The 18,351-nt window shown below is 36.2% G+C and overlaps 3 protein-coding genes and 1 non-coding gene across 13 annotated transcripts; 3 read left to right on the top strand and 1 right to left on the bottom strand.

Moving 5' to 3' along the window:
* LOC123320318 lies at positions 1–4,832 on the bottom strand. 10 transcript variants are annotated; one of them, XR_006538726.1, is made up of 10 exons: positions 4,332–4,651; positions 4,084–4,177; positions 3,782–3,899; positions 3,091–3,202; positions 2,842–2,921; positions 2,336–2,575; positions 2,077–2,181; positions 1,776–1,893; positions 1,013–1,112; positions 553–591 (listed from the first exon to the last, which is right to left on the bottom strand). XR_006538726.1 is itself a non-coding variant. In XM_044907623.1 (8 exons), the coding sequence occupies exons 3-6, from the start codon at positions 4,142–4,144 to the stop codon at positions 449–451; spliced, it is 384 nt and encodes a 127-aa protein (XP_044763558.1). In that variant the 5' UTR covers positions 4,145–4,177; positions 4,332–4,501; positions 4,683–4,832; the 3' UTR covers positions 1–97; positions 317–385; positions 437–448. The 10 variants fall into 10 exon arrangements, 3 of the variants coding, with proteins under 3 accessions (XP_044763558.1, XP_044763556.1, XP_044763557.1); XR_006538725.1 differs by lacking the exon at positions 2,336–2,575 and having other exon boundaries at positions 4,332–4,641; XM_044907623.1 differs by lacking the exons at positions 1,776–1,893; positions 2,077–2,181; positions 2,336–2,575; positions 3,091–3,202; positions 3,782–3,899 and adding exons at positions 1–97; positions 317–385; positions 4,683–4,832 and having other exon boundaries at positions 437–591; positions 4,332–4,501.
* A 4,283-nt stretch (positions 4,833–9,115) lies between these two features.
* Positions 9,116–9,964, top strand: LOC123321150. Its single transcript, XM_044908654.1, has one exon. The coding sequence runs from the start codon at positions 9,116–9,118 to the stop codon at positions 9,881–9,883; it is 768 nt and encodes a 255-aa protein (XP_044764589.1). The 3' UTR covers positions 9,884–9,964.
* Positions 9,965–12,817: 2,853 nt separating this feature from the next.
* Positions 12,818–15,792, top strand: LOC123320306 (extensin-3). Its single transcript, XM_044907600.1, has 4 exons — positions 12,818–12,866; positions 14,768–15,016; positions 15,074–15,253; positions 15,334–15,792. The coding sequence occupies exons 1-4, from the start codon at positions 12,852–12,854 to the stop codon at positions 15,430–15,432; spliced, it is 543 nt and encodes a 180-aa protein (XP_044763535.1). The 5' UTR covers positions 12,818–12,851; the 3' UTR covers positions 15,433–15,792.
* Positions 15,793–17,639: 1,847 nt separating this feature from the next.
* Positions 17,640–17,711, top strand: Trnaq-uug. Its single transcript has one exon. It is a non-coding gene; the product is annotated as a tRNA-Gln (tRNA).
* Positions 17,712–18,351: the final 640 nt, after the last annotated feature.

Consider the following 18,351-nt stretch of genomic DNA (forward strand, 5'->3'; position numbering starts at 1 on the left):
AGTTTGTATTCCTTTCAGGTTCTTCCTACAAGATCTTTGGGATGTTCCTCATCGCAAGAATGACATCATTGACCAATTAGTCATCATGAGTAGTAATCTGCAAAAAACTTAAAAAGTAAATATTTTTCATTCTTGTTAGTGAAAACATTACATAATTTGTTATGGTTGTAATAAATGATGAAGTCACTTGAGTGTAGTTTTTCATGTTATTGAATCTAAAAGAAAATAATGGAAGAAAAAGAAATTCAGCCAAGTACTAAAAGACAGATCAGTTTTCTTTATAATGAAAATTTTTGAGAGGAAATAATCAACTCACATCTGAATATTGAATCTTTCGCCTTCTAGAATAGTCCATTAGATAACAGTGCTTCAAAGTAGACCAGCCCTAAGAGAAGAAATGTTAATACGATTCAATATTGCAAAACAATTTCCTTACCGATTAATGTTTTCAATATTTAGAATAAATTTTTCTCAATGCCGTTGCTAACTCCAGTCCTTTTCTCTTTACATCAGGATTGGCTGCTTGAAATGTGAAGATTTCCAACTTGATGACTCTGGCTGCTCCGTCCTGTTCCCTTTCTAACCTAAAACCTAAAAAAAGGCATCCATACTGTAAAATACAATCATGCAATGAATAAAATTAGTCAAAAATGTTCATAACTTTGAAATATTCCAAGTTGTACAAATTCATGTATCACGATACAAAGAAAATATGTATTTAAATACTCGATATATTACTATAAATCTTTGATAATATAGGAACGGCTATAAATCTCCTAAGAATTTGAAAAAATAACTGCAATATATCGAAAATTGTAAAACTGAGATAAGAATTAAATGAAAGTATTCTAATCATTAGGTAAGTAATGAATATTTTCAGAATCGGTGAGGGACGGTTAACTGTGTATCAACCCAAATTTAAGTAAAAGCTATAAGATAATGTGTATATCATGAAATATAAAATTGTATAACAACATACTGATAGAATAAAGTTGATAGTATTGGAACTTACCTAGTAAAAAAATCTTGTCGTCTCGATATCCGTTACCATTGGAGGAGCTGAAAATTTTCTTCCAGATAATTTTGTCCAAGTGGAATTGCTTCTTTTCTCTCTGAAAGAAATAATAAATGAATAAAAATGAATTCATATCAGAATAAGAAGAATTGCGATTGGGATATTTTTTAATAATCAACTTTGAAACTTGCAAGATGTAATTTTCGCTGAAATAATTATGTTAAAATGAAAATATATTGATTTGAACTCACAATCTGTTGGAAATTCATTCGAAATCGTCGAAAATCGTAAGAAAGCAGCAGAAAATTCTAGAAATTGCAAATGTCCGACCAAAGCTAACTATTTTATGGCAACTGTTTTTGAATCTCGTATCGAATCACGGCGGGCGCGCAGGCGCGTTAGCGTTCTTCGAGGAAGGTAACTATGATCGAAATTTCAACGATTATAACCATAGAGATGTCTCTGATTATAACCACAGACTACAACAGGTGGTAGTCTGTGATTATAACCAGAGAGAAGAGATACCATAATCAAAGAGTATCATGCTCTGTGATATAACCAGAGAGTAAAATACTCCTGCTAAAAAAGGAAAGAGAAATTTGAAAATTTTAAATATTCGCCAATATTCATGCTTTTTCTTCATCAATCATTATAAGTATTTTGAAAAATATTCCTCATAAATGAACTGAAAATAACATGAATAGGCATTTATATGAAAAATTCATTTCATAAGAATTCGGCCATGCAATTTTCAACTCACCGTTTCATCTTCGTAATCGTCACAAATCACCACTTTCATGTTATTCATCTGAAATGTCCATTGATTGAGTATTTCTTTCCGCTCTGATAGTCATCATCTTGATTTTCTTCTCAGTCCTCTGCAAAAAAAAAAAAAAAAAACATTTCAATGAGTTTTAGAAATCCTAATCCTCGGTTTCTTTGCAAGCCACCCTGGAAATGAAATACAATATTTGATTGAAAACCTCCTTATTTTCGTTTTAGGAAAGAAGCAATTTTTCATCGGTTTCAATAAGACTGAATTCTATTCACAGATGACCTACCTGAAATAATTTTCAACGGAAAGTCTTGCTTTGCCTAGAATTTATTGTTCTCCATCATAAGTCGCCGTAGTTGATTTTGTTCAAGTGGAATTACTTCTTTTCTCTCTGAAAGAAACATGCAATTAATAAAAAGAAATCGAAATCAGAACTAGGAGAATTGTCCTTGGGATATTTAGCAATAATCAACTTTGAAACTTCCAAGATGTAATTTTTGCTGAAATAATATGATTAAAATGAAAATATATTGATTTGAACTCACAATCTGTAGGAAATTCATTCGAAATCGTCGAAAATCATAGGAAAGCGTCGAAAAATTCTAGAAATTGCAAATGTCCGACCAAAGCTAACTATTTTATGGCAACTGTTTTTGAATCTCGTATCGAAACACGGCGGGGGCACAGGCGCATTAGCGTTCTTCGAGCAAGGTAACTAAGATCAGCATCAAGTAGAACCACAGAAGCAGAGACAACCTGTCTCTGCATTATTTGTGTTCTGTGCTCTGCACAGAAGAGATAAAATAACCAAAGAGTGTTATGCTCTATGATATAATCAGAGAATAAACAATTCTGCTAAAGCAGGAAAGAGAAATTCGAAAATTTCAAATATTCGCCGATATTCATGCTTTTTCTTTCATCAATCATCTAACATTGTATAAGAATTTAAAAAAAAATTCCTGATAAATGAACTGAAGGAAACATGAATCGGCATTTATTCGAAATATTCATTTAATGAAAATTCAAAGTGACCATGCAATTTTCAACTCACCGTTATCATGTGGCTGAATTGTCCATTGCTTAAGTTCCTACCCTTCTGATCGTCATCATCTTGATTTTCTTCCAAGTCCCCTGAAATTAAAACAGTTCAATGAGTTTTAGAAATCATCATTCCTGTTTTCTTTGCAAGGCACACTGGAAATGAAAAACAATATATGATTAGAATCTCATTTTCGTTTCAGAAAAGAGGCATCTTTTTGTCGATTTCGATAAGATTGAATTCTATTCATAGATGACCTACCTGAAATAATTTTCAGGGGAAAGTCTCACTCTGCCGATAATCTGGAATTTATTGTCTTCCATCATAAGTTGCTGTAGTTGATTTTGTTCGAGTGAAATTATTTCTTTTCTCTCTGAAAGAAACAACCAATGAACAAAACTTAATCTAAATCAGAACAGGAAAAATTATTCTTTGAAATAACCAACTGTGAAACTTGCAAGATGTAATTTTTGTTGAAATAATTATGTTAAAATGAAAATATATTGATTTGAACTCACATTCTGTTGGAAATTCGTTCGAAATCGTCGAAAATCATAGGATAGCATCGGAAAATTCTAGAAACGTTTCGAAACGTATCGAAATGAGTTGGACGCGCAAGTGCGTTAGCGTTCCTCGAGAAAGGTAACTAAGATCAACATCAAGTATAACCACAGAAGCAGAGACAACCTGTCTCTGCACAAAAGAGATGAAATAACCAAAGAGTATTATACTCTATGATATAATCAGAGAGTAAATACTCCTGTTAAAAAAGGAAAGAGAAATTAGAAAATTTCAAATATTCGCCAATATTAATGCTTTTTCTTAAATCAATCATTCAACATTGTATAAGTATTAAAAAAAAATACTGATAAATCTACTGAAAATAACATGAATAGGCATTTATATGAAAAATTCATTTCATAAGAATTCGGCCAAGCAATTTTCAACTCACCGCTTCATCTTTGTAATCATCACAAACAACCACTTTCATGTTATTCATCTGAATTATCCATTGAATAAGTAGTTCCTTCCCTCCTGATCGTCATCATCTTGATTTTCTTCTAAGTCCCCTGAAATTAAAACAGTTCAATGAGTTTTAGAAATTCTAATCCTCGGTTTCGTTGCAAGCCACCCTGGAAATGGAAAACAATATTTGATTGAAAACCTCCTTAGTTTCGTTTTAGGAAAGAAGCACTTTTTGGTCTATTTCGATAGGATTGAATGTAGATTGAATTATGTTCGTAGATCACCTACCTGAAATAATTTTCAGTGGAAGTCTTGCTTTACGGATAATCTGGAATTTATCGTTTTCCATTGTGAGTTGCTGTAGAAATTACTTCTTTTCTTTCTGAAACAAACAACCAATTGATAAAACCAAATAGAAATCAGAATAAGTAGAATGGTCGTTGGAATATTTTGTAATAACCAACTGTGAAACTTGCAAGATGTAATTTTTGTTGAAATAATGATGTTAAAATGAAAATATATTGGTTTGAACTCACATTCTGTTGGAAATTCATTCGAAATCGTCGAAAATCGTAGGAAAGCATCGGAAAATTCTAGAAATTGCAAATGTCCGACCAAAGCTAACTATTTTATGGCAACTGTTTTTGAATCTCGTATCGAAATGAGGCGGGCGCACAGGCGCTTTAGCGTTCTTTGGAGAAGGTAACTAAGATGTGAAATTTAAGTATTGAAAGGTTAAAAAAGGTATATTTTTAGAGCTTATCAATACCAATGTTTGAATAGTTCATGATTTACACGTTTGGACCATTGATAGGTGGATTATTCGCATCTTTCGCCCCAATTTCAATCTAATAAATATATTTTGAGTCTAAAATAAATTTGCTCACATTGAAGAACATAAAGTCCTCATCTCTGTTTTCTTTGCAATTTTTCCTGGAAATGGAAAACAACGTTATCGAAATTCTCTTATATAATTCACAAGTTAGTTAGTTTTTTGAATTATCCGGAAACGAAAACGATAACCAATTCACTGTCGGCACAGAATAGTGAAAACCACAGAAAGGCATTGACCATCGTCTATGTTTTATTGGGACAGGTTTGTATATTAGAGTTCTGTGATTTGCAGCGTTCAAAGATATCAAAGATTATAGAGTTACTCTTAGATTAAGAAATTTCCGGAGTTACTCTATAATCTTTGAAAGATGTTTGCTTTCAATCGATGTAGGCAACCAGTAATACATCCAGTGATAAGAGACGAGTTGTCTAGATTGTTCTAGATTAGATTCTTAGTATAGTTCAAGGAGATTATACTATGTACATGTATTATTATATAGGTATATTATAGTATAATCTCCTTCGTTTTCTGAATTTTCAACAAAGAGGAATCCCTTGCAGGATTATTACAGTTCATTTTTAAGAGTTCAGCAAAAGATGGGATCAAAATTCCACGATAATTCTCGTGAATTATAAATTTACTTCAGAAAAGATTTCTGTACCAGTTTTCCGTCATTAACAGTAAAATTTCACACAACAATAACGACTTTAACATAATGTCCCTTTCACATCCACATTAATTGATGCTTTCTTAATAGATACACCGAATACCGATTAAATTAAGTTGGAACCATCAATTTTCGTTAATAACTCATGTCCGAACCTTTATTTATTGTTCCATATCAATAAGAAATCTTCTTGCTCTGTTTGAGCTAGGACACTGAACATTTAAACGTTGGGTTATCATCTAATTTGGCCAATAAATCGAATGGAACCGAGAGTTGGAGACTTTGGAAATTCTCAATTCTCAGAAGCCTTATGCTGAGATGAGCAACTCAATTTCGAGATCACTTCTCAATTTTTCTTCAGGCTCCTCAATGGAGGGACTAGTGGGTGGAAAATAAAATTCTGGCTATTATCGAGGCCATCGATCTTGCAGAGAGCATAATCTAATCCATACCTCATGATTTGTTCATCATGAAACATTTCCGGTAAATTTCGCTTTCTGTTATCGCCCGAGATCTCAGATACTATCGATGTTTTGAGGGTTTTGTTGAAGCTTTCGATATTTACCGTTCGATATTATCCGTAACTGTTGAATTAAAACTCTGTTGAAAGATGTACGTACAAATGGGTGAATTTCTTGGTCAATTTGAGCTCAATCGTTGTGTTTCAGAATGTTTCCTGCTATTTCGTAGATATTTCACCTCCTTCTTCGTCGATTCGATTTTTGAACCCGATTACACTGAATTGGTCCAGAGGAAAAGATCAAGACATTGATGAATATTCCTATCGAAAACAATTTTTAACTATACCTAGTGAAATCACAGGAATTTTCAGGCTTAAGGGTTACCTGGTTCTTCGATTTCTGCTGTACTTCACATGAGAGCCTCTGGCTCAAATAGAGCTTGGCAAAGACAGGGCAGGATTTGGTGAGGTCCAAAGGCCCAAAAGCTATGTGAGATACAGATTCCTTAAGTTATTTTTATCTAGAACAAACTTAAAAATGCCAATCTTGGTGAAACAGAAGTTCTTTCAAGAGACATCATCTGATCTCTTGAAAAGCTTAAAACCCTTCCGCCTTCAGTATAGGTTCATTTTGTGAGAACAGGTGTTAATGTATATCAGTTAACTATTTGCGAAAAAATGATGTAGATTACATAAGCTAATTTGAAACTATACGGAAATAATTATAAAAAAGGAAAAAAAACTTGGGCATTAGAGGGTTAAAAGTTTATATTTCCCCTTCAGAAAAACCCTAGTTTTCTTTTGAAATATGTATGGTTTAAACAGTTAGACAGTAAGAATAATAAGATTTCAAAAAATCCTGTTCAATTTGTTGTAAAAGTTGTGTCGAAAGATCAAGGGTTCTTTGAAATTGTTTCCAAGATTGCTCGATAGGATTTAGGTCAGGGGACCTCGGAGGTGATGAGGGATATTTGGAATACCTTAGTTCCTATAGCAGTAATCATCTGCTGGGGTCTATGGGCCAGTGCATTATTTTTGCCAATAGTCGCGTGAAATTGATGCATATATTGCAATTTTTTTCGGGCAACCCTAGAAAAAAAGAGACCTGAGCTATGGTGGCTCTTATAGATTTAGAGCAAAAAATACCTCGGTCAATATGTTCCAACACCGTTCCTCTTATGTAAAATCAAAATCTGCATGAACTTTCACATCATTTTTCGATTTGATGCGTTAGAAAATTACCCGGACAGACACGTTCGTTACATTTACCTTCTTTCTCCTCGGGGAGATGCTGTAACGAAAATAACAGTTCTCTCGGTCTGAGAGATTGTAATCTGTCTGCTCTTCCATCGTATCGGTTGCGTAATATGGGACGTTCTCAGACGGACACTCAAGTTGAAAATCCGATAAGGGTGTTGTAGGTAGCATTTTTTTTGATAAATCGATCAAATATCGCATAACAGCGATTCGAAAAACGTAAATTGCAGGAACTGCTAAGCGTTGCTTCAAATCTTGGGAGAAGTAAGGGTGTTTTTAAAGGGAAGTAACTCCTAAAAAAATACTAGAACAGACAGTAGCTGGAGGACCTTATTTTTTTGTTGAGAATAACGAAAGATTATCAAGCTCCAACATTTTAACGAAATATCTTTGTGTTCTTTCATCGTTATCAACCAAAAAGTTTTCTTAAGAGTGCTTTTTGTCTAACTCGATGTTCCTAAATTTTTTTTGTCGAATGAAATGAATTTCGGAATAAAGTTTTTCATTTATTTGATGAATCTTTTTCGAACACAAGATATCACCCACGTCTTGTGTAGTGTCGGAGATTTAGCTAGTTATTCTGAAGGGAATTTTGTTTCCCTAGGGGTGGCATAGCTCATTATGAAAACTCAAAATGGCTATATCTTTTTATCAGGGCCGAATCAGAAAAAATGGTATGGAAAAAAAGTGCTTCTTTTGACCTCAAGAATCTACTGTTAAAATATTTGTACGAGTCGAAGACTCTGCTTTCAGTGAACATCGAATTTGGGACAGCCTCATTTTGGCGATGATTTTTCTGGATGTAACCCGAATTCCAGAGTGGAATTTTTTCTCTTTCATCGAAGAATTCACTGTCCCTTTCTTCGAATTGCAACCGGATTTCCACTAATGTAGGGACAGGTATTCAATTTCCTGGAATAAATGCGAAGTCAAGTGCTCCTCGTTTGTTTAATCGATAGCGATCTCATTAATGAATGAAACCGAATTTGAATTTTCGAAAATTATCGGCCAAAACGTTTTTTAATTGAAGCCGATTTCGTTTCAATTAAAATAAAAGCTCCGACGCCAAAATCTGTCAATGTAGTGTTGTACAGAGGCTCAAAGTGTCACCATGGCTTACAAAAAAACGGCTGTAAGTTGAATTTATTCGGTAGTTCATTCCATTTCCCTCATAAAATAAATTTTTCAGTTTCAAAAATGATTTTTTAGTAACAAGTATTTTTCGAAACTTCATAAAATTTCATTTCAAATATCAATAACAATGTTCTTTAGCACTATTCGAATTTCATCATCTACAATTCTTACTCTTCTATTATTTTCCATTGATGATTCTTATTGATTTACAATGTTCTTTATAATAAGTAGCTTGATATGTAGCATAGAATTAGGAAATGATGTAGAATTTTTCCTCTGATCTCAATCAAAACCTTGGGATTTATCTGAACGAATTGACACCTTGAAAGTAAACTTCTTCAGCTGTAGATTCAGATTGGAAGACAAATTTCGAAAGCGTTAAAAATCCTCCCCTCATTTCTCCCTTACAGGACTGGAAGGAACGTACGTCTAGGCTTGGAGAGGCGCTAGCCCTGAAATACATAAAGCTCGTCTCGCCTGTAGGTCAAATTTTCCGTAAATACCTCACGTCGAAACATCCTGTACATCGAAGAGTAACGAAAACGGACGAAATCCGATTTGAAACTTAATATTCAAATAGCGAGCACGTAGATATTCAATTTCACTTTCCAAAGATCCCTTACGTAAGCCGAATATTTTGGAAATCATCGATCGAGTACGCGTTTATCTGATATCTGTGTTTCTCAATGGTCAAGCGACCAATTATTTTCTAATTTCCGATCGAAGAGATTGGAATCTAATATGTCTTTGTCATCGTGCTATTCATTAGGTCAGACTCTTTCGACAGCAGAAACTTAATCTTTGTGCTTCTATCTTCATCCTGGATGATACGAGAGAAGGGAATTGATATCCAACATGATTTTATTCGAATAGCACCAGTCTTATGCCCCTTCATTGTTGACCCATTCTTCGCGACTCACTCTGTATAAAATATCCCAAAAATCACCCAAATATTTCGATAAAATACATGGAAATACATGTGATCAACCAAACAGATTTGCAAATTTCAAGGTTTTTCACCATACCCATTTTCTTACAGAGGTTCCTCTTCCTACTGCTGATCGCAGCAGTGGTGGTTTCCTCCCAAGAATACCCATCGCCACCCGCCCCCACACCAGCCCCAACAGATGACAACACAATCGGCTCCTTGGGAGTGCAGCTGATCACCCAATTCCTAACCGGCGACTTCGTCAAGAGAAAAATCCAGCTCCTCTTCGACATCATAGATCTAAAGGCCAGACTGATATACGCCATAACCTCCTTCTGCACCACAGACAACCTGATAGCCCTCAAGAGGTTCCTGGACTGGGTATGCAGGTTCGCCACCTTCCTCAACCAATTCCTCCCAACGATGCCCGAGGAGAACCCAAAGACGGCCTTACTAGGCCTCGTCCTGAACATGTTCAACAACTTCGTATCGCCTCCACCGACAGAGGCTCCAACTTTGTACCTCCCACAGCAAGTCGATAACACACCACCGCCTCTGGTGTATTCACCACCTCCCTATTACGAATCGGTACAAGTGAACGACATCAACAACAACTACAACCAATCTGAGGCTGCTCCCGAGCTGTCTTCTAACGTGAAGAGGTCCCTGGAGCCCCAGCAGGAGGTGGAGGCCAAGCAGGATGAGCCCAAACTGAGCGACCTGAGCGAGGACGAGATAAGGAAGATGCTGAAGAACAAAGATGGCGTTTTCACACTCAGCAAGCTCATTTCTTCGGCCAAACGATAGGTTGGTGGATGGGAGTTTAGAGTGTACCTAGTGAAAATCATCTATTTGTTTGTCATGGATTTAATGAGACTTCTAGGAAGTGTTGAAGGATTGGTTAGTTGGGCAGATGTCATTCTGGACGTCGTAGCTTTATCTTTTTCAGATCTATTTATGTACTTATATTTTATTCGAACATTGTGATAACCAGATAGACGATAGTTTCGTATGTAAATATTTCCAATAAATGCTCAACTTTATTTATTATTCGACGTTTGAAATTCTTTCGAATTGCGCAAAACTGGAGGATTTTCGAAGATTGTCAGATGATCCGAAGATAATCACTCGAAATTACAACCTTGCCTCATCAATCATCGAATTCGTGGGTCCGTTAGGAGGAAGAAAGTTGTTAAATCAAGGATGCATTGAATAACGAAGGTCACCAAGGTCGTTGGCCAGCTCCATATATTCGTCAGAGTTCAATCGAAAGGGAATTCTTCGGTGGATCATCTAATACGAGTTGAGCGTCATGAAAAAATTGATTACAGGACCGTCTTCTCGGCTGAAAACGTCGAGAACGATTTCGCTTTCGTTGGGAATTCCTTCACGACCGTTCTCACCTTGAATTATGCAAACGTGTTGCGGAAATTCGATGCAAATGGGTCGGAGAAAGATACACTTTTTGATTGATAGGCGCGGCTGACAATTTGGCTGCTATTAGACGGCGTCATCTGATGGGATAGAACGAAACGCGATCTTAGACAATGGAGATGTTTAATTAACCCAGATGAATATGAATTTCCTTTCATCTCTTCCTGTGTTCTTTCTAAAGCCGAATACGTGAATGTTTGACGACCGAAATCTATAATAAGTGACCATGAGGGTGAAGAATTAGCTGAGCGTGGGTGAGAGGTTGTGGGGTTCCGCATGGACACTTTCTTGGTCCTTCCGAATTCCCGGATTTTGACGTGAAATGAACCTACTGTTATACAACCTTCTCCTCAGTCGATTACCCTCCTATTTCCACAGATTGGACCGTTGGAAAAATGAAAGAATAGCGTTAACACACACCTATTGTTAACGGGGAATTGCTAAATAATTCCGTAGACCGTTTTGTCGAAATGTGCACGAATAAAATGGTATTTTTTAAGTGTATAGGCGCCTCTTTGAGCGTAACCAAACATAATAATGGTTTCGTCGAACATCTTCTTCACTTCCTCTATCAAATTATAGTTTAGCACATATCTCTTTATTGTTTAAAACTGATTATTATTCAGGGAGATGTTGCGATATTCCCCAAGAAACATTTTTTCAAAGAATATATCCTGGGGGATGACAAGCGGGATCATCCTGTTTTTTAAACTCTCTCTTTCAAAATTTCGTAATTAAATTTGATTTTTTCCTTCTTCTACTTCGAAATTATGTTCCATAACAGTTGAAGAAGATATAAATCCATTTGATTTCGGCGATGTGACCCACAAAATATTCCACAACAATTTTCGTACAACTCATTTGCAACTAATGAGTCTCCTAATTTTTCAGCACCAATTTCCTCATACGTCTACGCCTGTCACTTTCACAAGTGATTTGATTTATTTCCATACCTTCAGGAGTAGGACTTTTAATTGTATTCCACAAAAGGAACAGTTTCCTAGTCGCTACTATTGCTTATAGAAGATTGTGTCACGTTACACTACCGTTTATGAGCACTTCCTTGTAAGGATGACAATTTGAAATTTGTAGGCGTTAGAATTTTTCATTAGGAAAAATTAGTATATTTCTAGACAAACTGATCAATTGTGTTGATGAAAAAAATCAGTCCTATCCTTTACTTATGTGGGGCTATTGCGTGGGAGTTATTAAAAACGAAATTTGACTAAATTGCCACTTTCTTTGGACCGATTGCGAAAGGGTTTCCCAACTGGTCAACTGGCGAATGACTATATCCACAAGGCTTACCTAAATATCTCGATAGGCATTCTGGGATGATTGGTAAATAATGATGAATAGTAGAAAACGCAGCTAGATGAATTCATTCGTTGATGGATTATGATGAAAGGATTATTCGGAGTAATTATTGAGTGTTGCCCAATTGTCAGATGGACATTGAGAATATCTCATTTCATGTTCATTAAAAACATTTCGAGTCACTTTGAAACCACGATCAAATTTTGCGAAACTAACATCGTGATTCTTCGAAATCACGATGAATATTTTAGTTTCCATGACTTCAAACTTGAAGAAGATATAAAAATTACGTTCTCACAGTGGAAACCCCTAAAAATAATACTAAAACAAGGAAAAGGAGAGTGACTTACAAGAATTCAGAGTCTTCCCAAACCTTTAACTCCTTTTGAATGATGGAAATTAGGGAAATTTTTTGTTAAATCCAGAGAGTACTGAGAAATGAAAAGGTTTTCTTTCCAAGAAAGAATTTGGAAATGAAGGATCAATGAATCCTCTTAAAAAAAAGTTCTTTTTTGATGCTTGGTCTCCAAAAATTAAACACATTCAGTGTTTTTTCCGTAATTCATAAAAATAGCTTTAATATTTTTCTGTTTCCAATAACTTCAGTCTATTTTGAGTATTTGAACCTCAAACAACAGAATTATGTTATCTTGACTCAGAGGACTTGGATTTCTCGAGGATGGAAAAATCGTGAGCAAGTACATCTATCCGTTTTTTCAATACTAGCACTTAACAAAAACAAGCCGAAGTAATTCCTTGACGTAATCGTCAAGAAGCATCGTACAGTATAACGAAATTAAAACGGTTATTGGGACATGGAAGGAACGCAATATACATTCCTCAAGAAAGCAGATAATTGTACAGGGAGGCACACACAACCTTGCTCATCTCTTTCTCCCCCCACCGCCGGTACCACCAAAACTGCGATCGTTTCAGAGCCAGGGGTTGCTTCTTATAAAAAGAAAAAGCGATCCACAAGTCGTCAGTTGTTCAGTGACTCCTTCTGTGGATTATCAAGTTCAGAATGAAAATTTTCGTGGTAGGTATATGCGGATCGGTGATATAAAAGTGATCTGGTGAAAATGCGACTCGGAGAAGATTTTCCGACGAGGAAAATCATTCGGTGTGAATTATCACGTCGGAAAAATGATCGAAATTCGTTGGTATTATCGTGTGGATAATTTTTTGTTTCGGAGATCCACTGAAGGGAAAATGATTGTTTAGAATAACTTATTTTTATCAAAATTTCTGATTTTATAAAAAGTTCGAGCATGACCACGAATTCCGAAACCGTCACTGATAAATACTACGTAAATAATGTAATAGGAGATTTAAATTTGTCAAATTTGATTAAAGGAAGCTATAATTCGAATTTTATATGTCTAGCCTAATAGTTCTCAGAACTGTAATCTTTTGTGTGCTGCATTTCTTAATTTTCAACCCTTTTCACAGTTGTTTTGGTACTAAAAGCTTGAAAAAGCCCGTAGTCGGAGAAAAATCTGTTTTTGCATCCAATTGTAACAGTTTATATACGGGAGTTTGCAAGGAAAAGCTTGTGTGACATAAGATGTATACGCAGACCTCTTTTTTCTTAATTTTTACATCGAAAGTATTTTAAATTAACTATTGCGAAAGAAAAAGTGAAAGAATTGAGATATTAAAGTGAAAAGCAATCGAAAAATACTTTTTACTATCAACAGTTAATTTCAGAGCTCTTCTAGGGCTATATTTTCTCCAAGAGAAACTAAAATAATCTGTTTTACTCCTAAAAATCTCCATATAAGTGAATCATGTCCAGTAGAACATAAAAAATTCGTTTTTCGAATGAATTTTGAGGAATTTCGAATGTACAAGTTGCATACTATCAAAAAAATCATAGTTTTCTTCTACCTCAGCCCCTACTTGTTTCAGTAGTCGACAGTATGTTAAATTAATTGTTTATGTGAAAGCTATGGAATGTCCTGATAGCCTCAAACAATGACAATTACTCATCAATTGCGACACATCGGTTTTAATTGAAAAAATCGTGTTCGACTTTCTAACAAGAGAAATTTCCTCGATTTTCCACTTTCCTACGTCTCGTCGACGAGGAAATGGAAAATTATACAACACTTGTTGATGTTTTAAATGTGCCAGTTTCAAATTCATCCACATCGATTCAATTCCGAAAATCGCCGAAGATCCAAATGAAAAACAGTGAATTTTCCGCTCGGTTGACAGCACGCGATACACTCCAAATGGCAGAAACAATATCATCCATACATTTCGTCACTGTAGAAAGCGAAAAAAATACGTCCGCGTTGGAAGAAGATCTATCAGACTGCACTTTGATTCGTGTTATTATTTCCACTAGCTTTTAATATACGAGTATCTGTTACGTAAGTTTTGATTACGATTACAAGTGCTCATTTCCTTCCTGAATTTGGAAATTGATGGATGTTATTACTTTGTTTTTCATCGGTGATTCCTGGAATAGTAAAGATCTCGAATGAACTCAATCACAATTTGGATATGTTTCGAAAATTATTACGGTGCACTCCAGAGAATGTTAACAATCTTATTATTTCGTCACATCTTTAGTTTATACTTTAAAAGATTCTCCTCTTTTTTAATAAAATTTTTTATAATCAAATTAAATTCACCAAATGAAAAATCATTTCATATTTCTTTTGGTTTACTCGTTTCTTTTACTGGTTCTTATATTGGTCTTTATTTAACCTCGAATAATGGGTCATCAATAATGGGTATTTTTTGGAAATTAAGTTCTACCCATCTGCTCTTTCATCCTTCATTCAAAATTCTTTTTTCGTACTTCTATTCGTTCATTCATCTCACAAGAACCGAACATCTGCTTCTTTTTCGAAACTTTTCGTATCTCAAACCTTTTTCCAAATTATGCAGCCCCATCTCTCGGACTCAATCGTTACCTTATCCCTTCAGGTTGTAGCAGCTTTCTTGGCCGTGGCCTACGCTAGGCCCGAGGCACCTTTCAGCGGGTACGCAGCAGCTGCACCACCTTCAGGTAGCTATGGAGCCCCCCAACCCCAATACGGAGCGCCAGCTCAAGAGCCAACGGTTCACAAGCACGTATACGTCCACGTACCACCACCAGAGCCAGAATACCAAGCACCACCCAAGGTGATCCCAGTCGCACCCGCCCAGAAACACTACAAGATCATCTTCATCAAGGTAATACCTCCCTTACGACCCACCCCGATGTTCGTAAACGAAAACGACTGATTTCAGGCCCCAACCCCACCAACCCCAACCGCTCCCATCATCCCAGCTCAGCCACAGAACGAAGAGAAGACCCTCGTCTACGTGTTGGTCAAGAAACCAGAGGAAGCACCCGAAATTGTCATCCCAACACCGGCTCCAACCCAACCAAGCAAACCTGAAGTATACTTCATCAAGTACAAGACTCAGGTAGGTGAATCGACGTCAGATCCGGTCGTATAGACGGCCAAACTTGACTCTTTGGTTCATCGATGATTTTATGTTTACAGAAGGAAGAAGCCGGAGGATATCCAGCCAGTGGAGTGCCTGACAACGCAGGACCACCATCGTCATCTTATGGTGCACCATCATCTGGTGGATATCAGTAAAGGATTCGTCTTTCAGATAGCGACGTTGCCAGTTCTAGCAATTTCATTCTTTTCACTAAAGCATGATTGAGGTTAGATGGATGTAGCCAAAGAATCCAGGTTTCCATGTGGAGGAGACTCTGGTTACTTTCATCCATTTATTTTTGCATCAAATTCCCGAAAAAAAAATACGGTGAAAATGTACGATAGCATCGAAAGCGTTGGGTATTGATAATAATTCTGTCGAATTGTTATCAGTTACTCATCGTTTTTCGCTTTTCGCTTGGCGTAGTGCTTTTCGACGTCAAGTAGTCCAGTCAGCTTGTGATTTCTGCTTAAACCAGTCTTAATTTAAGTCATTTGTATATAATAGGTAACTTATGAAGAAGCTTTATACAAGTATTACTTAGGCTACGATATATCTATACTTTTGTGAACTTATTTTTATACTTTATTAAAGAATCATTTGAAATATATCTTTCATTTACTTACTTCGAGATAAAATGCCCCTTATATTTTCGATAAAAAAACTTTTCGATGAAAGTTGTGCAGTTGCTGTTACGAGCTAGGTCCATTCCAGGATTTGCCAAACGAATTCAAGTAAATGCAATCGAATTCATCATTTCCTTCAACTCAGGGAAAGCTAACATTTCAGATAGTAATTTTGCAAATGAATTTGCTGTAATTATATTGTGAAATTTCTCCGATGAAATCGTTATGTAATCTTTCGGAAAAAGTCCATTACATAGAACACTGTTTGGACATCAATGATTTAAAATTTTTTCTTCCATCGTCACACAGAGTGAAGTCTCCAATTGAACAGGTCAATTTTTATGCAAGAAACTGATAGACCTTTTGTTGATGAAAATAATTTTGTTATTAATGGGGTTTTTTCATTAAAGGACTGAAATTGACTAATTTTGTACGAATTTTTTTGTATGCATTTTGAGAACAGCGACAAACACTCTCAAAGTGTTATCGGAAAAATACTTTTTCAATGTAGGTTAGTCATTGATGAAATAAATTTGAAATAAATGACCGAATTACAATACTAGATGAACAATTATAAATGATTTGACTAAAAGTGTATTGAAATTGAGTGGTATAGATAAAACTCTTTGGAAGCATCATCTGTTTTCAGTTATGAATATTCGAAGATAAAATTATTGCAGCAAATATTATAGTAACTACCATCTATCGGTTGTTTCAAGTATTTTAATCGAAAAGGTTAAACAAAAAGAGTTGCCTGCCGTCATATGAGCACAGAGAATTGCTATTTTTGCAAGAATTCCCGTCCTAGAAATCATCAGTCCCTTATTCTGAATTATTTTCGAATTCAGGGGGCAATAGCTCCGCTATCTTGAATGTTTTATACAAACAATTTCTGGTGGAATCGTTTTACCCAGTATATTTTGTCATATTATATACTAACGACTCTCACAAGCTGTCGGGGTTTCTCTTGAGTATCGAACAACCAAGAAAATTTAGTTTATCGTGTATGAAATCCATTGTGAAAAATGCAAGGATCATCCAAACTTCCAGTACTGACAGCTACCAGAAAATTATCCATTTAAAAAATAATTTTTAAACAAACAGATGTCGCCACCTTTTGGTCTTCCACCGAACTTTAGTTGATCGAAACCAGGTCCCTACTAGTAAGTTGAGCATCAATTCGACCTACAACCAAAAGATGGCGCTGTTGTCGAAAATGTAGAATTTTATGATACAGAAGAAATTAATTCTTCGCGGAATCACAGATTACAGTAATCTCCAGGATTTATGAGAGGAATCTCTTCGGGAGAAGGCATAGGGAATCGTTAATTGCCTTTTTACGAATTGATACAGCTCAATAAATAGATCCTACGTCTTAATTTTTATATTCCCAACTCGGAGGTGACCTGGAAAAAAAGGAGAATTTCTCCGGGATATCATGTGTAATCCCAGCTCTGACACTCTTCAGAATCGGGAGCAACGCTCCCTCGGGAACTGCGAATCGCACCCCCGTGTTATGCATTTAAATTGCCTCATTAGCGCCACCAGCCACCTGTGATCTGGAGTAGATCGCCACATCTCGGGACAGGTTTGTGGTCACAGCTGAGAATACGTGTATATACGGTGAGCACGTCAAGATTCTTCTGAATTCCGGGGGAAAATAGCGATATTTTGATGAAAGAGTCGACAAATTCCTCATTGGATTGATGACTGTGAAGGTCGCCCCAAAGTTTCAAGGTTCCATGGTGTAATGGTTAGCACTCTGGACTTTGAATCCAGCGATCCGAGTTCAAATCTCGGTGGAACCTGAACGTTTTTTATTTGAAGGATACGATTCAGATACATACAGGGTGTCTCAGATAATGTGAGACAGAAAACACCAAGAGGATCACGAAAAACCTCTAGATTCTGAATTAGACGGTATTTTTTCAAATTTGAACGGAAATTAAAACCACCCCATCTACTGAACGGAATCACCGATCGTTTACCATAGGATTTGCAGGACCGTATCACATGAATTTGGATAGTTCTTTGCATAGCACTGAACGACAACTTCCGAAAGCTCCCAGTCTATTGGGAGACGAATTTTTCCGAACCATCGAGATTTTTGAGAAAGTTGAATGTGGGAGGCGATTTTGAGATCCGGGGACACCAACTACTGCCCTACTACTTTCGTATTCATTGAAAAAGGGGCCCTTTCATTAAGTTTTTTTTTTCCTACTACCTCGTTCACGAGATAATTTTTCACGATACGTGGACGTGGCATGGGCCCGAGGCGTTTTCGAGAGAGAACCGGGGAACATGTATCAAAAATGCAATTACAAAGTGGGAGGGTCCGACCACGATACCATTACCGGGTCCGAGCATCGAGGTAGGCTGTTATTATGCGGTGGCATAGCCGATAGCGACGCGTATACCTCTTGCTACCGTCTGCTCCGGGCCTTAGCA

This window comes from Coccinella septempunctata, chromosome 9 (assembly GCF_907165205.1).
Source record: "Coccinella septempunctata chromosome 9, icCocSept1.1, whole genome shotgun sequence".
Taxonomy (NCBI): domain Eukaryota; kingdom Metazoa; phylum Arthropoda; class Insecta; order Coleoptera; family Coccinellidae; genus Coccinella; species Coccinella septempunctata.